At 43.4% G+C, this 20,551-nt stretch overlaps 2 protein-coding genes across 2 annotated transcripts; both read left to right on the top strand.

Moving 5' to 3' along the window:
* The first annotated feature begins 5,717 nt into the window (after nt 1-5,717).
* Nucleotides 5,718-7,876, top strand: LOC121651668. The gene is made up of 2 exons (XM_042004032.1): nt 5,718-7,777; nt 7,854-7,876. Exon 1 carries the CDS (start codon nt 5,960-5,962, stop codon nt 7,355-7,357), a length of 1,398 nt encoding a protein of 465 aa, XP_041859966.1. The 5' UTR covers nt 5,718-5,959; the 3' UTR covers nt 7,358-7,777; nt 7,854-7,876.
* Nucleotides 7,877-8,661: 785 nt separating this feature from the next.
* LOC121652232 lies at nt 8,662-19,875 on the top strand. Its single transcript, XM_042004888.1, has 4 exons — nt 8,662-8,931; nt 9,100-9,314; nt 9,831-9,993; nt 19,664-19,875. Exons 1-4 carry the CDS (start codon nt 8,748-8,750, stop codon nt 19,810-19,812), a joined length of 711 nt encoding a protein of 236 aa, XP_041860822.1. The 5' UTR covers nt 8,662-8,747; the 3' UTR covers nt 19,813-19,875.
* The last annotated feature ends 676 nt before the right edge of the window (nt 19,876-20,551 follow it).

The following is a 20,551-nucleotide window of genomic DNA, read 5'->3' as shown; positions in this document are numbered from 1 at the left end:
AACAGCACCAGAGAGGCCCACCAGGTGTTTTAGTCTGTTTAAAAGAATAGTGTGGACTACTGTGTCAAAGGCTGCGCCAAGATCCAGTAGCACCAAGACTGAGAGGTTCTGTGAGTCACAGTTAATCCTAAAATCATTTAAAGCCTTCAGGAGGGCAGTCTCTGTGCTGTGGTTCACCCTAAATCCAGACTGCTATATCTCAAGGATATTTCTACTATTTAGGAAATCATTAAGCTGAATAAAAACCAGTTTTTCTAAAATTTTACTTAAAAATGGTAAGTTAGATACAGGTCTATAGTTATTAAGATCATTACAATCCAAATTGCTTTGCTTCAGAAGGGGCCTCACCACCGCCGTTTTAAAGGCAGCAGGGAAAACGCCCATCTGAAGAGAGCAATTTATCATGCATAAAAGCTCGTCTTTAAAAAATCCATAAAATGATTTAAAAAGTGAAGTGGGAATTGGGTCTAAAAGACATGTGGTGGGTTTTACTGTGGAGAAAACTTTATCAAGGATCTCAGCATTAACCAGGACAAAACTGTCCAGTGTTTCCTCAGGTAAAACCAAGCACTCAGATGTGTTCGTGTTCTGGTTGCATAAAATACCACATCTGATGGCACTGATTTTACCTCTGAAGTGGTCTGCAAACTGCTCACAGAGAGCGTCTGTTGGGGTTCCCTGGGAGCTGTTAAAGTCAGGGTTACATAGGTGATCGATGGTGGAAAAAAGAACCTTGGGATTATTTTTATTGTTACTGATTATTTTTGCGAATTACATTTTCTTGAGTTCCTTAGTGCGTTATTGTAAATTTTAAGTTGCTCATCAAATATCTGATAATTTATTGTCATTTTATTTTTCCTCCATCTCCTTTCTGCCGCCCTGCAATTTCTTTTGAGTTTTTTGACCTCCTCATTCCTCCAGGGAGATATAAGTTTTGGGTAAATCTTTTTTGTAGTGAGTGGAGCAACAGAGTCGAGGCTTGTCTTTAGTTTACTGTTAAAGTGTTCAACAATAAAATCACAGGGTGCAGGTAAAATCACAGGAAGACATTTATCTAAAACCTTGATAAAATTTGCAGCCACTTCAGAGGTTAGATAGCGCTTCCTCACAGTTCGCACCGAGGTCTCCCACTGAATAAAACCGGTGATGTTAAAAAACACACAGTAGTGGTCAGAGACAGCCAAGTCAACAACAGAGGACACACTGGCAGAAAGGCCATAGGTAATGACCAAGTCCAGTGCTTGTCCTCTGTTGTGAGTCGGCTGCTTGACGTGTTGCTTAAAATCCATATAGTTAAGAATGTTTAAAAATTCTTTTGAAACAGGGTCTAAAGGATTATTTATGTGCAGGTTAAAATCACCGGTTAAAATTATCATGTTGTATGTTGTGTGTATGATTGATAAAAATTCTGAAAACTCATTAATAAAAGTAGCACATTTTTGGGGTGGTCTATAAACAGTGACACATAAAATTGGAGGGCTGCTAAAAACAATGGCATGATATTCAAAAGTGGTAAAATTATCGAATAAAATCTGTTTGGTGGTGAGAGTGTTATTGGTTAAAGATGCTGTGCCACCACCTTTCCTACCAGTTTGTATAGAAAAAGAATAGTTAAAATTTGGCGAGGAGGCCTCAGCGAGAACAACAGGTGCATCCATACCCAACCATGTTTCAGTTAAAAACAAACAGTCTAGTTTGTGGTCTAAAATCAGGTCATTGACAATAAAAGACTTATTTAACAGAGAGCGTTTTGTCCAGGAGATTCCGTCAGGCAGCAGTTAGTACACTCCACTCTTAATGGTTATCAGGGATGGAGTATTTGGGGATAAAATTAACAGTTGACATTAATAACACTGTTCAACTGAATATGATTCCAATACTTTAAAAAAATTTATAAAAAATGACCTGGATAGATGGAAATCAGTCAGTTCTAAACTGATGGGAAACATCAACACAATTAAAATGTTTGTTGCCTCTAAGTTTAACTGATGGTGGCTGTGACAGTTCCAACAGAAATTTACAACCAGTATAATCAGCTGATTAAGGACTATTTGTGAAATGGAAAGAAACCTACAGTTACCATGCAAAAGCTGTATGAACCAAGGAGGAAAGGAGGCCTAGATTTACCCAATATGGGTCTTTATAATGTAGCATTCAAAATGGAAAAATTAGCCAGCCACGCCTTGGATGGACGGAAACAGAAAAGGAAATCACTACTCCATTCAAACCATAGGCTGTATATAAAAGATAGGCTAAGAGCCTTCATGGTATACACCACATCCTCACACACACACACACATACTGGTTTATGTGGTTTAGACTGACAAAATCCAAAAACCGGTATTTTGGTGGATTACACTGACACACCTTTCCTTTGACTCTAGAGGGATGGGACTCTGGCTAAACCACAGCAAAGAAATTGAAAAAAATTTAGCACACTTCAGCTTTCAAAAAGAAGCTACACAGCCTGAGATACCAGACCTGACTTTATGGTGGTCTATGGTGACTTTTGAATTGTGGTTTATGGAGACACAATAGGTTTATACCGACTTTAAAGGGACAAGGAAGCCACACCCCCAACACCACCAAATTAACATAAATACACTACCAGGCATTACACTGCCAGACACTAACATGTATTCGTGGGACACAAACAAACTACATTATTCAGAGATGGGGGAGTGGGTAGCCCAGTGGTAATTCGGTGGGCTTTGATGTGGGAACCCTGGGTTCGATCCCCTGGCACGGTACTTGGGTGAATTACTGTGGGCCCTTCAGCAAGGTCCTTAAATCCCACCTACTTGCTGCGTTTGATACTGTAGATCACAAAATCCTGTTGCACAGGCTGGAAAACTGCGTTGGACTTTCTGGAGTGGTCCTTAACTGGTTCAGGTCCTATTTAGAAGGCCGGAGTTATTTTGTTACGATCGACAGCTATGAATCCGAGCGAGTGGCCATGACTTGTGGAGTCCCCCAGGGGTCAGTCTTTGGGCCTCTTCTGTTCAACTTGTATATGCTCCCTTTGGGTCAAATATTACAGAACTATAGCATTAATTATCAAAGTTATGCTGATGATACCCAACTTTATGTGTCTCTGTCACCAGATGACTGCAGTCCAGCAGACTTATTGTGTCAGTGTCTGGAGAAAATAAACACCTGGATGAAGGAGAACTTCCTACAATTAAATGAAGACAAAACTGAGATTATTCTGTTTGGTCGCAAAGAGAAGAGGGTCAGCATTGGTAAACACTTGGAGACTCGGGCTCTTAAAATCACCAACCAAGTTCGTAACCTGGGAGTGTTGATAGACTCAGATCTGACTTTCAGCAGCCACATCAAAGCTGTCACTAAGAAGCTTTTTACCAGCTCAGAAACATCAACAGAATTAAAAGTCTCCCAGAAAGACCAAGAGAAACTCATCCATGCATTCATCTCCAGTAGGCTGGATTACTGTAATGGTCTTTTAACAGGACTTCCTAAAAAGAGCAGTAAACATCTGCAGCTCATCCAGAACGCTGCTGCTAGAGTTTTAACCAGGACTAAGAGATCTGAACACATCACACCAGTTTTGAAATCTTTACACTGGCTTCCAGTCAGTCAAAGAATAGATTTTAAAACCCTTCTGCTTGTTTACAAATCCCAGAATGGTTTAGGCCCAGAATACATCTGTGATATGTTCAGAGAATATAAACATAGCGGAGCTCTTAGATCCAAAGACTCTGGTCAACTAGTCCAAACCAGAGTCCAGACTAAACATGGAGAAGCAGCATTTCCCAGAAAGCAAAAAGGTCCGCATTGATTACGGCCACTTCCGCCCTACCGTCGTTTACCAGTCAGACCAGCTGAACGCACACGCAACGCATCGGTCCTCTATTGGTCGCCACTTTGCGCTGCAGCAGATTCGGGGTCTGTCTGTCTAACGGACGCGCGCTTCAGTTGCACCGCTACTGTGGAAGGAGGAGATCGTCTCTCGGTAAGTCCTTATCATCACAATTGTATTGTACTGTTGATTTGAAATAATTAAGATTCTTTTGAACATGAGATGAGTTGGGGTAAGTTAACTTTTGTGTTTGAAGAAACTGTGGCATCGTTTAACAGTGTTGGCGATAGATGTTTGCTAGGCTAAGTGTGCGTGCCCTCCCTATATAGGTTAACATAACGTTTAGCATCTAAAACCGCCAGAAATAGCGGCTTTAGCAAAGCATAACATGCCGCCGACATTCTGAGTTATTCTAAACCATATTTGTTTGTATTTGAACAAACGGTACGTTAGCTTCTCGTTAGCATAGCGGCAGCATAACGCTAGCATCAGACTTCGCCGTCCCTGAAAACCCCTGTACGCGGATATTAATCTTTGTTAGTCTGTGTTCAACATTAAATCACATGCTCTCCGTCTTGTTTTGTTTGTTTGTTGTTTTTATATGAGTTGTCAGTCAGTAAACCGAAGGCCGTTAGCATTAGCACTTCCGGTTCCCGGCAAAGTCATTGCGTTTTTTGAATGGTGTGTCGTTAACAAATGCTTATGCAGTTGTGCTTCACGTTTTGTTCCACGACATAAAACACATCGGTAAATACCCCTTTGTGACTTTTTTTAAGGCTGTCGCTAACAAGTTGATTACAGATCTTATCGGGAACATTACAGTATCACCCCAAAACAGGCCAGAGTGTTGTTATGGATGTTATTAAGGCAATGATGATTATCCATCATGCTGGGCACTTGGCTCATACTGACTTATTGTTTTTAAGTCAAAACTGTTAAAGTTTGAAGATATAGTCACATTTCAAACTACTCAATTTATGTATAAAACCGCCAGTAGGATGTTACCACTTAATATACAGTACTTGTTTACAGAGAAATAGGTTATTTATTAGGAGGGAGAAATAGGTTTTAAGTTAAAAGCATTCGTACGAACGAGAAAAGATTTTGTGTTTCATTCTTTGGTCAGACTGTGGAACAGTATGGCAGAGAAGTTAAAACATTGGTTTTGTTATTTTTTTATTTTAACAGGGGCAAGACTTCATTAACCTTATTTGACCACAAAAAGGAGAGATGCAGAAAATGAATAACCTTTTTTAATCACAACTGTGCAGCTGATATTTGCCTGTTATGATCACCATGAGAGGTTATGATTATTAGTCACATGATTATCACAATGCCAGCCCTAGAAGAGGGTGCATGACTTTAAGTTTCCTCTCTGGGTTAAATTCACTGCTAACAGTACAATGTATTTTAGAAAAAAACTGCATAATCGAAATGCTTTCTCTCCCGATAGGGCTGTTCCTGTGAGAAGCAACTGTTGCTGTGAAACGTGAGTGAAAGATGGAGACCAGGGTGGTCTGTAGCTCTACTCTTCGAAGGAGTGCACGCAGAGGCCTGGACAGGATTTTACAACAAATTACCAATGACTACAACACTGTTCTAGGGGAAAATTGTAATATGGATGAAGAGGGGGAGGACACTGCATACACTGTGAACATGGACACATCTGTCAATGAAGATATGGATCGAGGTAGTGATGAACAAATGGACTTTCCTCAGTGTAATAGGCCAGACTCAGACCCTGACCCAGACTCAGACTCAGACTCAGACTTGTCAAATGATGTTTTTGAGCCAAGTAGCCTTAGAGAAAAGATCTGTAATTGGGCCCTCACCTTTGGTATTTCCCTTGTTGCACTTTCAGCACTTTTAAGTATATTGTAATTTTACCACCCTGATCTGCCAAAAGATGCTAGAACTATCCTTAAGACTGACACTCGCTACACTGTTCAGAACAAGGTTGGTGGGCAGTATCATTATTTTGGCATATTTTCTTCCATCAAGAGGACACTGTCTCAGATCATTGACTCTGTTACTGATTGTTTTACATTGAAGTTACAGATAAATATAGATGGGTTACCTTTGTTCAAGAGCTCAGGTGTTCAAATTTGGCCTATATTGGGACTGTTGGTCAGCGTTCCAATGAAAGAGCCTGTTGTAATTGCTTTATTTTGTGGGATGAACAAACCAAATTCAGCTAATGAATTCTTAAAAGATTTTGTTGTTGAACTTCAGCAACTGGAGAAAGGCTTTGATTTTAATGGGAAACGGCTTTTTCTGAAGGTCGACTCTGTAATATGTGATGCGCCTGCCAGAGCATTTGTAAAGTGCATAAAGCCACACAATGGATATTATGGCTGTGATAAATGTGTCCAGCGAGGACAGTATGTAAACAGACGCATGACATTTCCATCTAACAATAGCATGCTTAGGACTGATGAGTCCTTTGCATGTGAGGCATATGAAGACCATCAAAATGGGCCAAGTCCTTTTCATGGTTCAAATATTGGTATGGTGACACAATTTCCCCTTGATTATATGCACTTGGTTTGTTTGGGTGTTGTCCGGAAGTTGTTGCTTATGTGGCTCAGAGGTCCTCTTACTGTTCGTCTATCTGCTAATGTTGTTAATCGAATGTCTGAACACATGAAAAAACTGCGGCCTGACATTCCCATAGAATTTGCTCGTAAACCAAGATCATTTCGAGAAATAGACAGGTGGAAGGCCACTGAATTTAGGCAATTTCTATTGTATACTGGCCCTGTCATATTGTCTTTGTATTTGGAGAGTACTACAATGTATAACAACTTTATGTTGCTCTTTTCTGCCATTTCAATTTTGATCAATCCAGACCTTGCATTATCCTACTGTCAGTATGCGCAGACATTACTTGAAACATTTGTGAAACATTTTGGTGAGATATATGGCAACGAAAATATTGTTTATAATGTGCATGGTTTAATTCACCTACCCCTGGATGTACAACAGTTTGGTAGTCTAGATCGCATTTCAGCATTTCCTTTTGAAAATCACCTCCGGAAGATGAAGAAGCTTGTCCGCAAACCAGAGCGTCCTATTGCTCAGATCATACGAAGATTGTCGGAAAAACGTTTTGCTGGGACCTGTACGCCACCTGATCAAGATTCTGGTTTAGCATTGGGTTCTTTAAAAAAACAACACTTTGATGGACCAGTTCCTGATGGGCTTGATGTTCAAGGACAGTACGGTCAGTTAGACACTGATCAGTGGACAATGAAAGTCTCAAGAGGAAACAACATCTTTTTGATTGGAGACGATATTTGTGTGATAGACAACATTGTTGAGTGCATCAGTGGAATATATGTTGTATACAGAGTCTTTTCTGATAAAAAGGATTTTTTTACATACCCATTCAGTTCTGACTTGCTGAATATATACTCTGTGAGTCAAGCATTAGGTACAATCAAATATGCAGAACTGTCAGCTGTCAGAAGAAAATGCATTGCTCTTCCATATAGGAGAGATTTTGTGGTCATGCCTTTACTTCATTCATCTAAGTAGAGCTGCAACAATTACCAACAAATTAATCAACAAATTAATTGCAAACTAATTTCACTGTTTTATTTTTTATTTCATTTACTCTGATCGGTAATATGATGCATCTTAGATTTGAAATGGCAGAACAATTGACATTGATGTGGCGCAATGTACTGACTTCAAAGGATCTCGATATGTACCAACAGAATGCCCTCTTCTGTCCATGCCCTTTTTTTTATCTCTTCAGTCAAAGGATGTTTCTTGTTGTGGAATTTCTTGGTGAGAAAAAGTCTGTTGCTGTGCTGCCACAGTCATGGTACAAGGATGGAGTAGCTTACTGGCCAGACTACAAGAATGATGACAAAATCAACAAAGCTGCAAGATCAGCAGAAAAGCCAGGCGAACACTGGACCAGATATGATGCCAGGGTGTTGACCAGATGTGGTGAGTGATTTGATGAAGCACACAGCAAATATGGTGTTAGTCCTTCAGTTAAAACTGACAGTTTGACATTTTTTAGGTGATTATTTGACAGCCAGGCAGGCGATGAGAAAGGCTTTAAACTGTCGAACATCAGAACTGGATTCTGATCAGGAAATAGACTTGGTGCGCCCCAAGAGAAAAAGCAAGCTGATGTAAGTCAGAATGACAATCAAATGCATTGTGAGAATTAATTGGAATGAAATGATGTAGTTAAAATTAATTTGAACATTTTATAATAGAGGATTGTCATTAAGATATTGCCTTGAACATAGACTAAAAGAATAAGAGTTTTTACAACAGTGTGGGTTTGGTTTTATTGCATGTAGGAGATAACACAGATTTGTCTTTTACAAACAGCAACCGCTTTGAGTCAGACAGTGAGGATGAAGAGGCTCAGCCATCTTTAAAATCTAAGCCAGATAAATTATCACCACAGACTGCACCACCAGTTCCACCTCCTCGCCGGTCATCTGCACCACCAGTTCCACCTCCTCGCCGGTCATCTCCGCCACCAGTTTCACCTCCTCATCGGTCATCACCGCCACCAGTTTTACCTCCTTACCGGTCATCTTCATCACCTCCACCTTTAGCACTGTAAGTGTCAACCCGTCTGCCTTTATCCCTAAGGGAAATTTACCAGAAACACACTAATTTGTACATAAATTCATATCTCTTTGCTTGAACCCCTGCATATAGAGGCCAGAGCCCAGTACCTCATCGGTCTGCATCAAGCTCAGCAGCATCTCGCTATTCAATGCCATCCCGTAAGCTGCCTCTGCATCGGTCATCAGCAAACCCACAGCCATCTTCTAGTCTGTCTTCATTCAATGCAGCCCGTGAGCCATCTCCTTGTGGGTCTTCATCACACACAGCTCATTATTGGTCATCTCCGAGCTCCCAGTCATCTCCCCGCTTGTCTTCATCACATGCAATGGAATCTGATTGGTTACCATCACACTCATCTCATCAGTCAACACCGTCATCCCGCCCGGTGCCATCTAATCAGTTCTCACTCTCTGCACAAAGGTCCCACCTAAGCTCTAAAAATGCTACAGAACTATTCAAGCCATCTTTCAGAGTGGGACAGTCTGAGATGGAGCACATACCTTGCTCTGGTGAGTTGTCATGTACTTATTAGTTGCATATAGGAATGTCACGATTTTTTTTTACTACACTAAGACATTTGCATTTTGTTGTGATGGATGACTGGTTACTATGGAAAGACTCCTGACACAGCATGCATAACCATGTGTGGGTGTATTTTCTGTTTTTGTTCTTTTCAGTTGCTGAACGGTATATGCTACAGCTGCTTGAATATCAGAAACAGCAGCTAAACAAACTAATGGCTATGGTCAGCTCTCTGCCTGGGAGAACGACCAATGAATGTCCTGCTGAACTGCCCGAAGATATTCAGTTTCCCTTTGCCTCAATTGATGACGTGCAAAACTTTGAAGATTGGCTGAAGGCTCCTCACAATCGCTCACAGAGGAAGAACCTGGTGTGAATTTGTATGAACTTGTATTTTGTGTTTAGGCAGGGATAGCATGATGGGTCAAACCTCGGACATGGCTTTTCCTACTTCTTTTATCTGTACATTTGCTTTCAGGTTTTTTTTTCTTTTCAAATCAATTTTAAAATTGCAGTAGGGTTGGGTGATAAGTAAAATCTTATATATCCCCCTCTTCATCATGTTGGGTGGTTTGGGCTACCTCTGTTTCCTCACTTCTGCTTTCACTCTGTAGCTTTCTTGATTGTTATCACTCCAGTAAAGCTGTTTCTTCTTCGTCATGCAACCATGCCAAGTAGTCTGCTGCAGTGCCGGCTCTGCCGTGTGTGGAATATAACCAGGTGGAATATAACCAGCAATGATGGAGTGGTTTATGATTTTAGTAACCTTCAAGTATTCCAGAGTCAGTTTTGAATTCCAATTTGTAATGTTTAATTCACTTCCTCTAAAACACTTTTTGTGTTTTTTTTTGTTATTTTTAAATGATGTCTTGTTTGTGTTTTTCAGATCACATTTTTAGCCTGCATTGGGGGAAAAGACACAAAGTGGCTAACCTGGAACATTCTTTCACACATCTACGCTAAACATTTGGCCCTCCAGATTTGCTGGAAGGGAACAACAGGCAAGCTCTCATTTAAGCAGATGGAAGCAACAGCAACAATGATCCGCTGTAAGTATGAAAGGCACTTCAATTACCTCAATTCATTATACAATCAAAAGTACAGTGTGATTTTCTCAGATGTTTATCAAAAATCTAAATTTTCATTCATAAATGTGTCCTCAATTATAAATAGTGACCTCCATTAATCAACCAACAAGTAAAGATTCAAATTATTAATACATTCATTAACCTAGTTGGTAGACCTAACAGACACAAGCAGTGACATGTTCTTGACCAACAGCACCATCACAACAGTAACATGCTCAGGTAGGTGACGCTGGGGCAGGTAGGTGACGCTGGGGGCAGGTAGGTGACGCTGGTGGCAGGTAAGTGAGCGCTGGTGGCAGGTAAGTGACGCTAATGCTGTAGGTGACGTAGTTCCGGGGGAGACGGCAGATTCAAACTAGGCGCCCAAACATTTATACTTTCAATCGATTGTATTTTGTGCCAACTTAATCAAAATATTCTTTAAAGTAGGACTATAGTGTCTTTAAAAGGTACACTCTGGAGCACAGCGGGGAGGATTTGGCCAGCCTGACAGATTTTATAGATCGTTGTTACGACAGAATCGTCATGGGGAAACCAAACAACACCTCCACCCCCTCCACCTCATCTAAATCCAAGAGACAGCGAAATGAGGATTCACCTGGAGCTATTTCACCACCGGGGAACGACTCAACAGATGTTCTGATCTCCATAGATAAGAAACTCAGTAGTTTTGATGCGCGTTTGAGTCTGGTAGAAATTCTCCACAAAGAGTTCCAGGCGCTACGTGAATCATTAGAATTCAGCCAGAAGCAGGTGGAAAGTCTGGCTGCAGAAAATGCCGGTCTCAGAGAGACGGTAAAATCCCTCACCGAGGGCTTGACCCGTCTCTCAGATGAAAATAAGAAGATTAAGGAAACGGTGATCGATCTGCAGGCGCGGAGCATGAGAGAGAACCTGGTATTTGCAGGGATTCCAGAGCAGACGGAGGAGGACCCCGAGACCACGGTGAAAAACTTCATCAAAACCCACCTGAAGCTCCCAGAGGAAACGGTGAAAAACATCTCCTTTCACAGAGTCCATCGGCTCGGCGGGAGGAAACCCGGGTCCAGCAGACCAAGACCCATCGTAGCGAAGTTCGTCAGCTTCAAACAGAAGGAGCAGGTGAAGAACCAGGGCCGCGAACTGAAGGGGACCAACTTCGGAGTAAACGACCAATATCCGAGAGAGATTCTGGACCGACGGAGAATCCTGTTTCCCATCAGACGGAAATCTATGGCTAATGGCGCTCGCGCTGTCATCGCGGTGGATAAACTGTTTATTAATGGACAACTGTACCGCGACCCGGACGTCACTCCGTGGCTCTTCTGATCCCAGGTGCTGTATGTCAATCTCTCCAAATGATCACTCTTAACTCGCCATTATAGATCACTGACAGTAGAACACACTGCTCGTCTCACCACAGCCTCTACACCTAGATCGATGTATTTTTTTCTGTTTTGTTTTTATATTTCACACAAATACTTTTCTCACTTTTCACTATCTTTCACGCTTTCACTGTTAATTGTAATCCAGCTCGTAATATCAGCAGCGCACGCGGCCGGTCGAAAAACCGTCAGGACGCACAGCCGCACCATACATGATAAATATAAACACTCGCGTTTTATGTATGAGAGAACACGCATTAAGGTACATATACGGACATTTAACATACGGACAAACGCGCGCAATCAGGCTGCATGCAAACACGCGCGAACACGCAAGAGGGGCGCACAAAGACACACGCGTCAGTAACACGCATGAAGCATTAAACCGTTCACAATAACCATGTTAAAAATCGTCTGTTGGAATGTACATGGAGCCGGTTCCAGGGAGAAGAGGTTGAAGATCTTTAATAAATTACAGGAGCTGCAGGCTGACATTGTCTTACTACAAGAGACTCATTTAACAAACTCAACCATAGATCTTCTTCAAACAGCTCAGTTTCCTCATGTTTACTCAGCTTGTTACAATTCTAGGCAAAGAGGAGTAGCTACTCTTATTAATAAGAGACTAAATTTTGACATAGATAGCACAGTAGTGGATCCGGAAGGCAGATTTCTGATAACTTTATTATCTATTTGTAATATCAAATTATGTATTACCAATGTATATGGCCCCAATGCAGATGATCCCTCCTTTTTCCACTCCCTGTTTGCTACACTCCAGAATTATTCAGATAACAGAATAGTGCTAGCTGGTGATTTTAATGTAGTCTTGACTGAACAAGATCGCTGCAGCACATCAGGTAGTCATCGAGTCTGGCAGTCGTCAGAAACTATCAAACAGTACATGAAGGATTTTGGTCTTTGCGATGCTTGGCGCTCTCACCATCCTAAACTAAGAGAATACACCTTCTTCTCTTCAGTTCACCACTCCTTCTCTAGAATAGATTATATATTAAATAGTAACTCACTAATGGGCGACATTTCAGAGACTCAGATACATCCAATCAGCATTAGCGATCACGCACCAGTTTCATTCACTCTGAGAAACAAAAATAATAAACCGATTGGTAAAAGCTGGAGATTTAACACCTCTTTATTGAAAGATCCTGAGTTTATTGATTATTTTAAAAAAGAATGGTCAATTTATATAGAAAAAAATGACATGCCTGAAACTTCAGCGTGTCTCCTTTGGGAAGCAGGAAAAGCAGTAATGCGAGGGAAAATAATTTCCTTCTCCTCACATAAGAAGAAGAAGGAAACAGCAAGAGTTTTAGAATTAGAACTCAGGATTAAATCATTGGAGGAGGCTTACCGCATTTCCCCCGAAGAGCACACAATGAATAATATAAGGAAAACTAAATTGCAGCTTAAAGAAATTATAGATAAAAAAACACAGTTTTTAGTGCAAAGACTTCGCTTGGAGAATTTTGAACACAGTAACAAATCTGGAAAGTTTTTAGCAAATCAACTAAAAACAAACAAGGAGAAAACAACAATCTCCTCTGTTAAAGATCAAGACGGAAACATCAGCCATGACTCAGACAAGATAAATGACACGTTTAGAAGCTTCTATAAAACATTATATGAATCACAGATTAATCCAACAGATGAACATATTGAACAATTTTTAAACAACATTAATCTACCAAAACTAAAAAATGAAAATAAAATAAATTTAGATGCACCTATTACTGTAGATGAACTCCACGAAGCTCTCCAACATATGCCCAACAATAAAGCCCCGGGTCCAGATGGTTACTCAGCAGAATTTTACAAGGAATTCTGGACAACGCTAGCTCCTACATTTTATAATATGTTGTTAGAAATACAGGAAAAACAAAAAATACCGCAAAATATGAACTTAGCTAATATAACACTATTGCTAAAACCAGGCAAAGACCCCACACTTCCATCCAGTTACCGTCCCATATCTTTAATAAATGTAGACCTGAAAATAATTAGTAAAGCTCTTGCCAGAAGGATAGAAAAAATAACCCCTCTTATAATACATCCGGACCAGACAGGTTTTATAAAAGGTCGACATTCATCTACTAACACACGTAGACTAATTAACCTCATTGATTACTCTACTTTACATAATCTAGAATCCACAATCATTTCTCTAGATGCAGAAAAAGCCTTCGACAGGGTAAACTGGAAGTTTCTATTTGCAACACTAGACAAATTTGGGTTTGGACCTTCTTTCATAGAGTGGATTAAAATATTATATAATAACCCAAATGCATGTGTGAAAACCAACGATCAAACTTCTCCAAGCTTCCGCTTACAGAGAGGCACCAGACAGGGCTGCCCACTCTCCCCCTCACTTTTTGCCATTTTCATAGAGCCGTTAGCAGCTGCTATTAGACAAAATACAGAAATTAAAGGAATCCAGGGCAAAAATATAGAACATAAAATAAGTCTTTATGCAGATGATGTATTACTCTTCCTTCAGAACTCACAAACATCACTCTCTGAGACAATCACAGTTATTAATAAGTTCTCATCAATATCTGATTATTCTATTAACTGGTCTAAGACTACAGCCATGTCCATCAACTGTGACCTACAAAACATCCCTAATATCAAAATACAGACAGGAAACATTAGATATTTAGGTATAAATATTTCCCCCAGATTATCAGATTTAACAAAATTAAACTATGTTCAGCTACTAAAAACAATAGAAGATGATCTCTTACGGTGGAGGCGCTTACCCATCTCACTAATGGGGAGAGTTGCCACCCTTAAGATGATGATTCTACCTAAAGTTAATTATTTATTTTCAATGATACCCACTAAACCCTCCACCAGTTGGTTTAAATCTCTGGACTCTTTCATATCCAAGTTTCTTTGGAAAAACAAGCCGTCACGTATCAGTCTTAAAACCTTACAGCAGACTAAAGATAGAGGAGGACTGGACCTACCAAACTTTAATAACTACTTTATAGCTAACAGGCTGCAGTACATCTCCAAGTGGCTCAAACCCAGTTATCTGGATGAGCCGTGGCGAGATGTGGAGCAGGCTTTGTGTGAGGACTTAGTCATCTCTGACCTGCCGTTCATCAGCTCAACCATTAAACCATATAAGTGCTTTAAAAGCCATAACATCCGTTTTTCCTTAATGGCTTGGTGGGAATTCTGTAAGATAACCAGATCTTCCCTCTTTCCATGTAGACTTACACCCATCTGGAACAACCCTGACATCCTGCAGAACAAAAAGATGATAGACTTCACTCAATGGAAGACTAAAGGAATACAACAGTTAGGACAGATAATAGAAAATGGAAACTTTGTATCTTTCAACACAATTGTCTCACAGTATGGAATCAACAGCAATAAATTCTTAGAGTACCACCAACTAAAATCAATTATATGTAAGAAGTATACCCCTGTACAGTTAGACTTGCAGCTTCCTATCAGAATAGCAGAATTCCTGAATCATAATACTCCAAAATTATTATCAAAAATATATAGATTACTTGCAAAGCTAGAAGACAGGATATCTCTCCCAACTTCAAAATGGGAAGATGATTTATCTAATAACTTTGATCAGAAAAGATGGTCACAAATATGTTTAAACACGTTTAAAATGACTCAGAATTCAAATATACAACAAATACAATTCAAAATTCTCCATAGAACTCATTATACAGGACACAGGATGTTCAGGATGGGCCTTTCACCATCAGATATCTGCCCACACTGCTCTGAGAACACCTCTGATAGCTACATCCATGCGCTGTGGTCCTGCACACCTGTCCAAAGGTTCTGGATTAAGGTGTGTGAAGATCTCTCAAAATGGTTTAAAACTAGTTTTCCTACAAACCCCACACTTTGCCTACTGGGCGACCTGGGTGACACTAACATAGGAATACACTCCATAAACTTGGTCCTCGCAGTCTTATGCATCGCAAAGAAAACTATTCTTGTGAACTGGAAAGATAAGAATAATTTGTCTATCCAGCAGTTTAGAAATCTCCTGTTAGATCACATCAGCATTGAGACAATGTCTGTCTCCTCCAGGAACCAGTCAGATGACTTTCATTCCCTCTGGTCCCCTGTGACTGGCTACATCACTTAATGTAGGTGGAGGATTGCGGCTTCGCTGGGATGGGGGCGGATGTGGGTGGGGGGTCCCTGGTGGCTTCAGGTCTCCGGTTGTCTCCTGGGTGGGGATCTAGGCTGCTCCGCTGCTGGGTCGGCTGGGGGTTCCGGTCTGGGCGGGCGGCATTGGGTGGGCCCCGGGGTGGGGCTGCCTCGTGGCGGTGGGGGGTGGCTGCCGGGGTGCCTGGGTCGGTGTCCGTTGGCCCCTGGCCGGGTGGCCGGTCGGGCCCGGGGTGGGCCGGGTGGGGGCCCCGGGCTCTGGGGCGTCGGGTCTCCCCCCGCTCCTGGGGGTGGGGGGTCTGCCGCTGCTGGGGGGGGCTGGGCCCGTCCTGATGTGCCATGCCGGGGGTTGGTCCGTGCCCTGGTGCTTGGTCGCAGCCCCGGAACCTGGGTGGGGGTGTGTTTGTGTGTGGGTGTGTGTGTGTGTGTGTCTGTGGGTATGCTGGTGTGTGGGTGGGTGTAGAGGGACGTGTGTGCTGTATGTGTGTGTGGGTGTGTATGAAGGTCTGGGTGTGTGCGTGTATGTGTGTGTGTGAGTAGTGTGCGGGTGTGTGTGTGGAGGTCTATGTGGGATGTGGGTGTGTGTGAAGGTATGTATATATGAGTGTGTGCACGTGGAGGTCGAGGTGTGTGTGGAGGAGTGAAGGAGTGGGTGGAGGCGTGAGTATGTATGGAGGTGCTTGTGTGTATATGCAGGTATGTATGTGAGTGTGTGTGTAGTGGTGTATGTGTATGGAGGGGTATGAGAGTGTGTGTGTAGTGGTGTATGTGTATGGAGGGGTATGAGAGTGTGTGTGTATGTGGGCACCGGTGTGTGTGTTTATAGGTATGTGCGTGACGTGTGTGTGTGGAGGTATGTGCACGTATTGAGGTGTTGGTGTATAGAGGTGTGTGAGAGTGTGTGTGCGTTTGCAGGGGGTTAGGACGTGTCCTCTGGGGGGCGCCCTGGCTGGGTGTTGGGGGCGGGGGCCTGGGGTTCCCTTCCTTCGCCTCGCCCCCCTCCCACTCAGAAAGAGGAAAGTGGCCCCTTGGGCTGGGGGCTGGCCCCTGGGGGGGTTCGTGGCGTGCCTGGGTTGGGGTGCCTGCTCTGGGCCTGTGACGCCCTTCGGGGCCGGCGGGGGACGGGGGCGCCCTAAGCCACTGGCGGGTCGTCTTCCAGGGGGGAGGCTTACCCCCCTCTGGACCTACATCTCCTGACCCCTCCCCTCCCCACTCTTCACTACATACACAGGTAGGGCCGTGGGGGGTGTGCTTGTTGCGCTGGGCGGGGCAGGGGGGTCATCATAGTGGCCCCGTTGCTTCGCCGAGCGGCAGCATGCCTCCCAGCTTTTAATTCCACTTAGTCACTGAGCACAAATAACATTTGCAACATACAAACACGTTTTGGGGGGTGGAACATGCAAGGTCAGGTGGGTGGGACTGCTCAGGTGGCCCCACCCCCTCCTCAATGCAGTTACTGCCCCCCAATTTTAACCCTCTTTTTTTAATTGCAAACAGCACATAATATATTCCCTCACTAGTGGGGGAGGGAGGGGGGATGGGGTCTTCAAGCGCCCCTGTCTCCATGGATGGCCCGGGGGCGGGGCGGGCCGGGTGGCCTGTCGCGTTGGCCCGGGGCGTGGGCGGGCTGCCCCGGGGGGTTTGGCTGCTGGCCCTGGGGGGAAGGTGCTGTTTTGGGGGTGGGGAGTGGGGGACTGGGGCGGGGTGGGGGGGGTGGGGGCCTGGTTCGTGTCTCCTCGCCTCCTGGCTGGGGCTGTCCCCCCGCGGCGTGGGGTGGCGGGAGGATGGTGGTGGGGGGATGGTGTTTGTGTGTGTGTGTGTGTGTGGGGGGGGGAGAGTGGTGTGTGTGTGGGGGGATGGGTGGTGGAGGGATGGTGTGTGTGTGTGGGAGGGTGGGGTGTGTGGAGGTGGATGTGTGGTGTGTGGGAGGGGGGGTGGTGTGGGTGTGGGAGGATGAATGGTGGAGGGATGATGTATGTGAGGGAGGATGGGGTATGTGTGGGAGAATGTATGGTGCAGGGATGGGGAGTGTGTGGGAGGATGGATGGTGGAAGAATGGTGTGTGTGCAGGAGGATGGATGGTGTATGGGAGGGAGGATGGTGTGTGTTTGGGGGAGTGGTGTATGTTTGGGAGAGTGGGTGATGGAGGGGTGGTGTGTGTGTGTGTGGGAGGATGGGGTACGTGAAGGTGGATGTTTGGTGTAGGAGAGGGAGGACGGTGTATGTGTAGGAGAATGATGTATGTGTGGGAGGATGGGTAGTGGAAGGATGGTGTGTGTGTGTGTGTGTGTGGGAGGTGTGAAGGTGGAGGATGGTGTATGTGTGGGAGGATGAGTGGTGGAGGGATGATGTGTGTGTGGGAGGATGGGGTAGGTGTGGGAGAGTGTATGGTGGAAGGATGGTGAGTGTGTGGGAGGATGGATGGTGGAAGGATGGTGTGTGTGTGAAAGGATGGATGGTGGAAGGATGGTGTGTGTGTGTGGGAGGACAGAGTATGTGAGGGTTGGATGGTGTATGTGTGGGAGGATGAATGGAGGAGTGGAAGGAGAGTGTGTGTGTTTGTGTGTGTTGGTCTGGGGGGGGGGGCAGGACTGGTTCTCGGGGTGTGCGGCTGGACGCTGGGGTGTGGGGCTGGCCTCTGGCGGTGGCCGTCTGGGCGGGCCGGGTCCCCCCGGGTGGCGTGCTGGCCCTTGGCCTGTGGGGGTGGGGGGTGTCCCTGCGCTCCTGGGCCCGGGCCCTCTGCCCTGTCTGTCCCGGATGGCCGGTGCCCGGGGGGGTCGGGGACTGCTGGCCTCGGCCTGCCGAGGCCGGTGCCCTGTGTCCGCGGGGCGGCTCCTGCTGGGGTCTCCTGCTGCTGCCTTCCTGGGCGGGCAAGTGGTCGTCTCTGTGGACCGGTCGGGATCTGTAGCCTACGGGGGGGCTGGTGGCCTGGGTCTCGGGACCGCTGGCCTGACTCTGGCCTCTGTTCAAGTGAGGTGGCATCTGCATGATCACTCTGCATGGTCACTCCTTCCTGAACGTCTCCACACAGTCTTTGCGTCGCCGTGTGGCCGAGTTCTCCAGCATATCCACACAGGTTTCTCTGCGCGTGTTCTTGAATACAGCAGTTTCACTTATATCTATTATCATATTTTTTTTCTTTTTTTTTCTTATTTCTGTTCTTATTATTATTATTATTACTCCTACTCTTATTATTATTACTACTACTATTATTATTATTACTATTATTGTGATTATTATTATTGTTACTATTATCAACTAGTTGTGTAATGACCTACTGGCCAGGATGATCTTAGCTATATATGTTGCAAGTAGTATGGATTACATGGTTTTCTGTATAATGTTTTAAGTCCCCACCCGCACTCCCCACACCCTTTCTGTCCCTCTCTCTCCCCTCCCTCTTCTCTCTACTTTCTTTTCTATCTCTCTCTCTCTCTGTCCCCTCCGGTCGAGTCCAGCATTAAGAGTCTGATTTAATAAAGTTTTTCATGTCATCAAGAGGGACTTTATACATGTAGTATAAATCCCTGCTTGATAGAGTAAAATTGCCCAGCACCAGACAGCAGCCAGACAATCATTCTGTTTGCAACGATGCTGGACAAGACAGGTTAAAAAAAAAAAAAAAGAAAAAAAAAAAGTAACATGCTCAAAAAATGAAACACTGCATCAAAAGTATTGTCGTCTTAGGTGCATAATTGTACCCCACGTCTCACGTTTACACTTCCTTCTAGAGTGCCCCTTAGGCTGTTAGTCAGTAAAAACCAATAAATTAGCCACATCCTAGTATATAGTGCAGGGATCACTAATTTGTACATAAATTCATATCTCTTTGCTTGAACCCCTGCATATAGAGGCCGGAGCCCAGTACCTCATCTGTCTTTTTTATTTTTTTGTGTGAGCTTGTACTGAAATTTCATTACTAAAACCATGATCGTAGACTAGACTACAAATGGCATAGGCCTCTGTGCTGTAAGAAGAAGAGAACAAAATCGAGAATCGAATCAAATCGTGACCCTAAAATCGAAAATCAAATCGAATCGAAGATTGGGAGAATCGTGACACCCCTAGTAAGTACTGTTGCTTTGTGTGTTTATATACAGGTGCTGTACGCAAAAACCATGTGGCAAAGCAAGCAACAGATGTCGACATTGACAAACATATCATGAAGTGGTTCCATTTGGGCTCAGACAACACCCGCAGGGGAAGTCGCCAGAGTCGAGCACAGGTAAGGATTAAGGGTATAAAATGATTTCAGCATAAACCATGAAAATTGGAAAGCAGTGTTTTTGAAACAAGTATAGAATAGTGACAAGATTTTGCTTTTCCAAATCATAGGCTCCGAACTAGAGGCGAGGATGACTGAGGATAGCTAATGACGACGACTGTGATGATTGTTTTTTTTTTGTTTGTTTTTTTTTTACTTTAAATGTGCATACAGTTGTGGAAATTCATAAAACAGTTGAACAGAGAAATGTTTTTTTAAAAATAGTTTGCAATGTGCGTTGTGGAAATGCATTAAACAGTTCAAAAGAGATGTTTTTTTTAAAAATGGTTTACAATGTGCATACTGTTGTGGAAATGCATAAAATGCAAAGGTTCAAAAGAGAAATCATTTCTTTAAAAAAAATACAATTTGTAATCTTGACCTTCGTTATTGCTGCAACAGTGTTAAAAGGATGGTTCAACATTTTGGCAATTTGGCTTATTGCCATTATCCCTAGTCTCCCTGAACTATGGTGTTAAAAAGTGCCGTTAACTGTGTCTTTAAATGTGCATGCTGTTGTGAAAACTGAAAACAGGTTTAATAAAGGGCGGCTGCCTGCTTGTTGAAAGGAACACATTGTGATTGTTTTCATTCATAGACTAAATGTTAGTAGCCATTTAAGTCTGATGATATCTAGTAATTAATTTGTCAACACTTTTTTAAATCTAAAGAGCTGTAGTTCAGATTTGGACCACATCTTCCCTGGATCTGGACAAGATCCGGT

This window comes from Melanotaenia boesemani, chromosome 13 (assembly GCF_017639745.1).
Source record: "Melanotaenia boesemani isolate fMelBoe1 chromosome 13, fMelBoe1.pri, whole genome shotgun sequence".
NCBI classification, from domain to species: Eukaryota; Metazoa; Chordata; class Actinopteri; order Atheriniformes; family Melanotaeniidae; genus Melanotaenia; species Melanotaenia boesemani.
The sequence above is the reverse complement of the archived record's forward strand: the minus strand, read 5'-3'. Positions and strand labels throughout refer to the sequence as shown.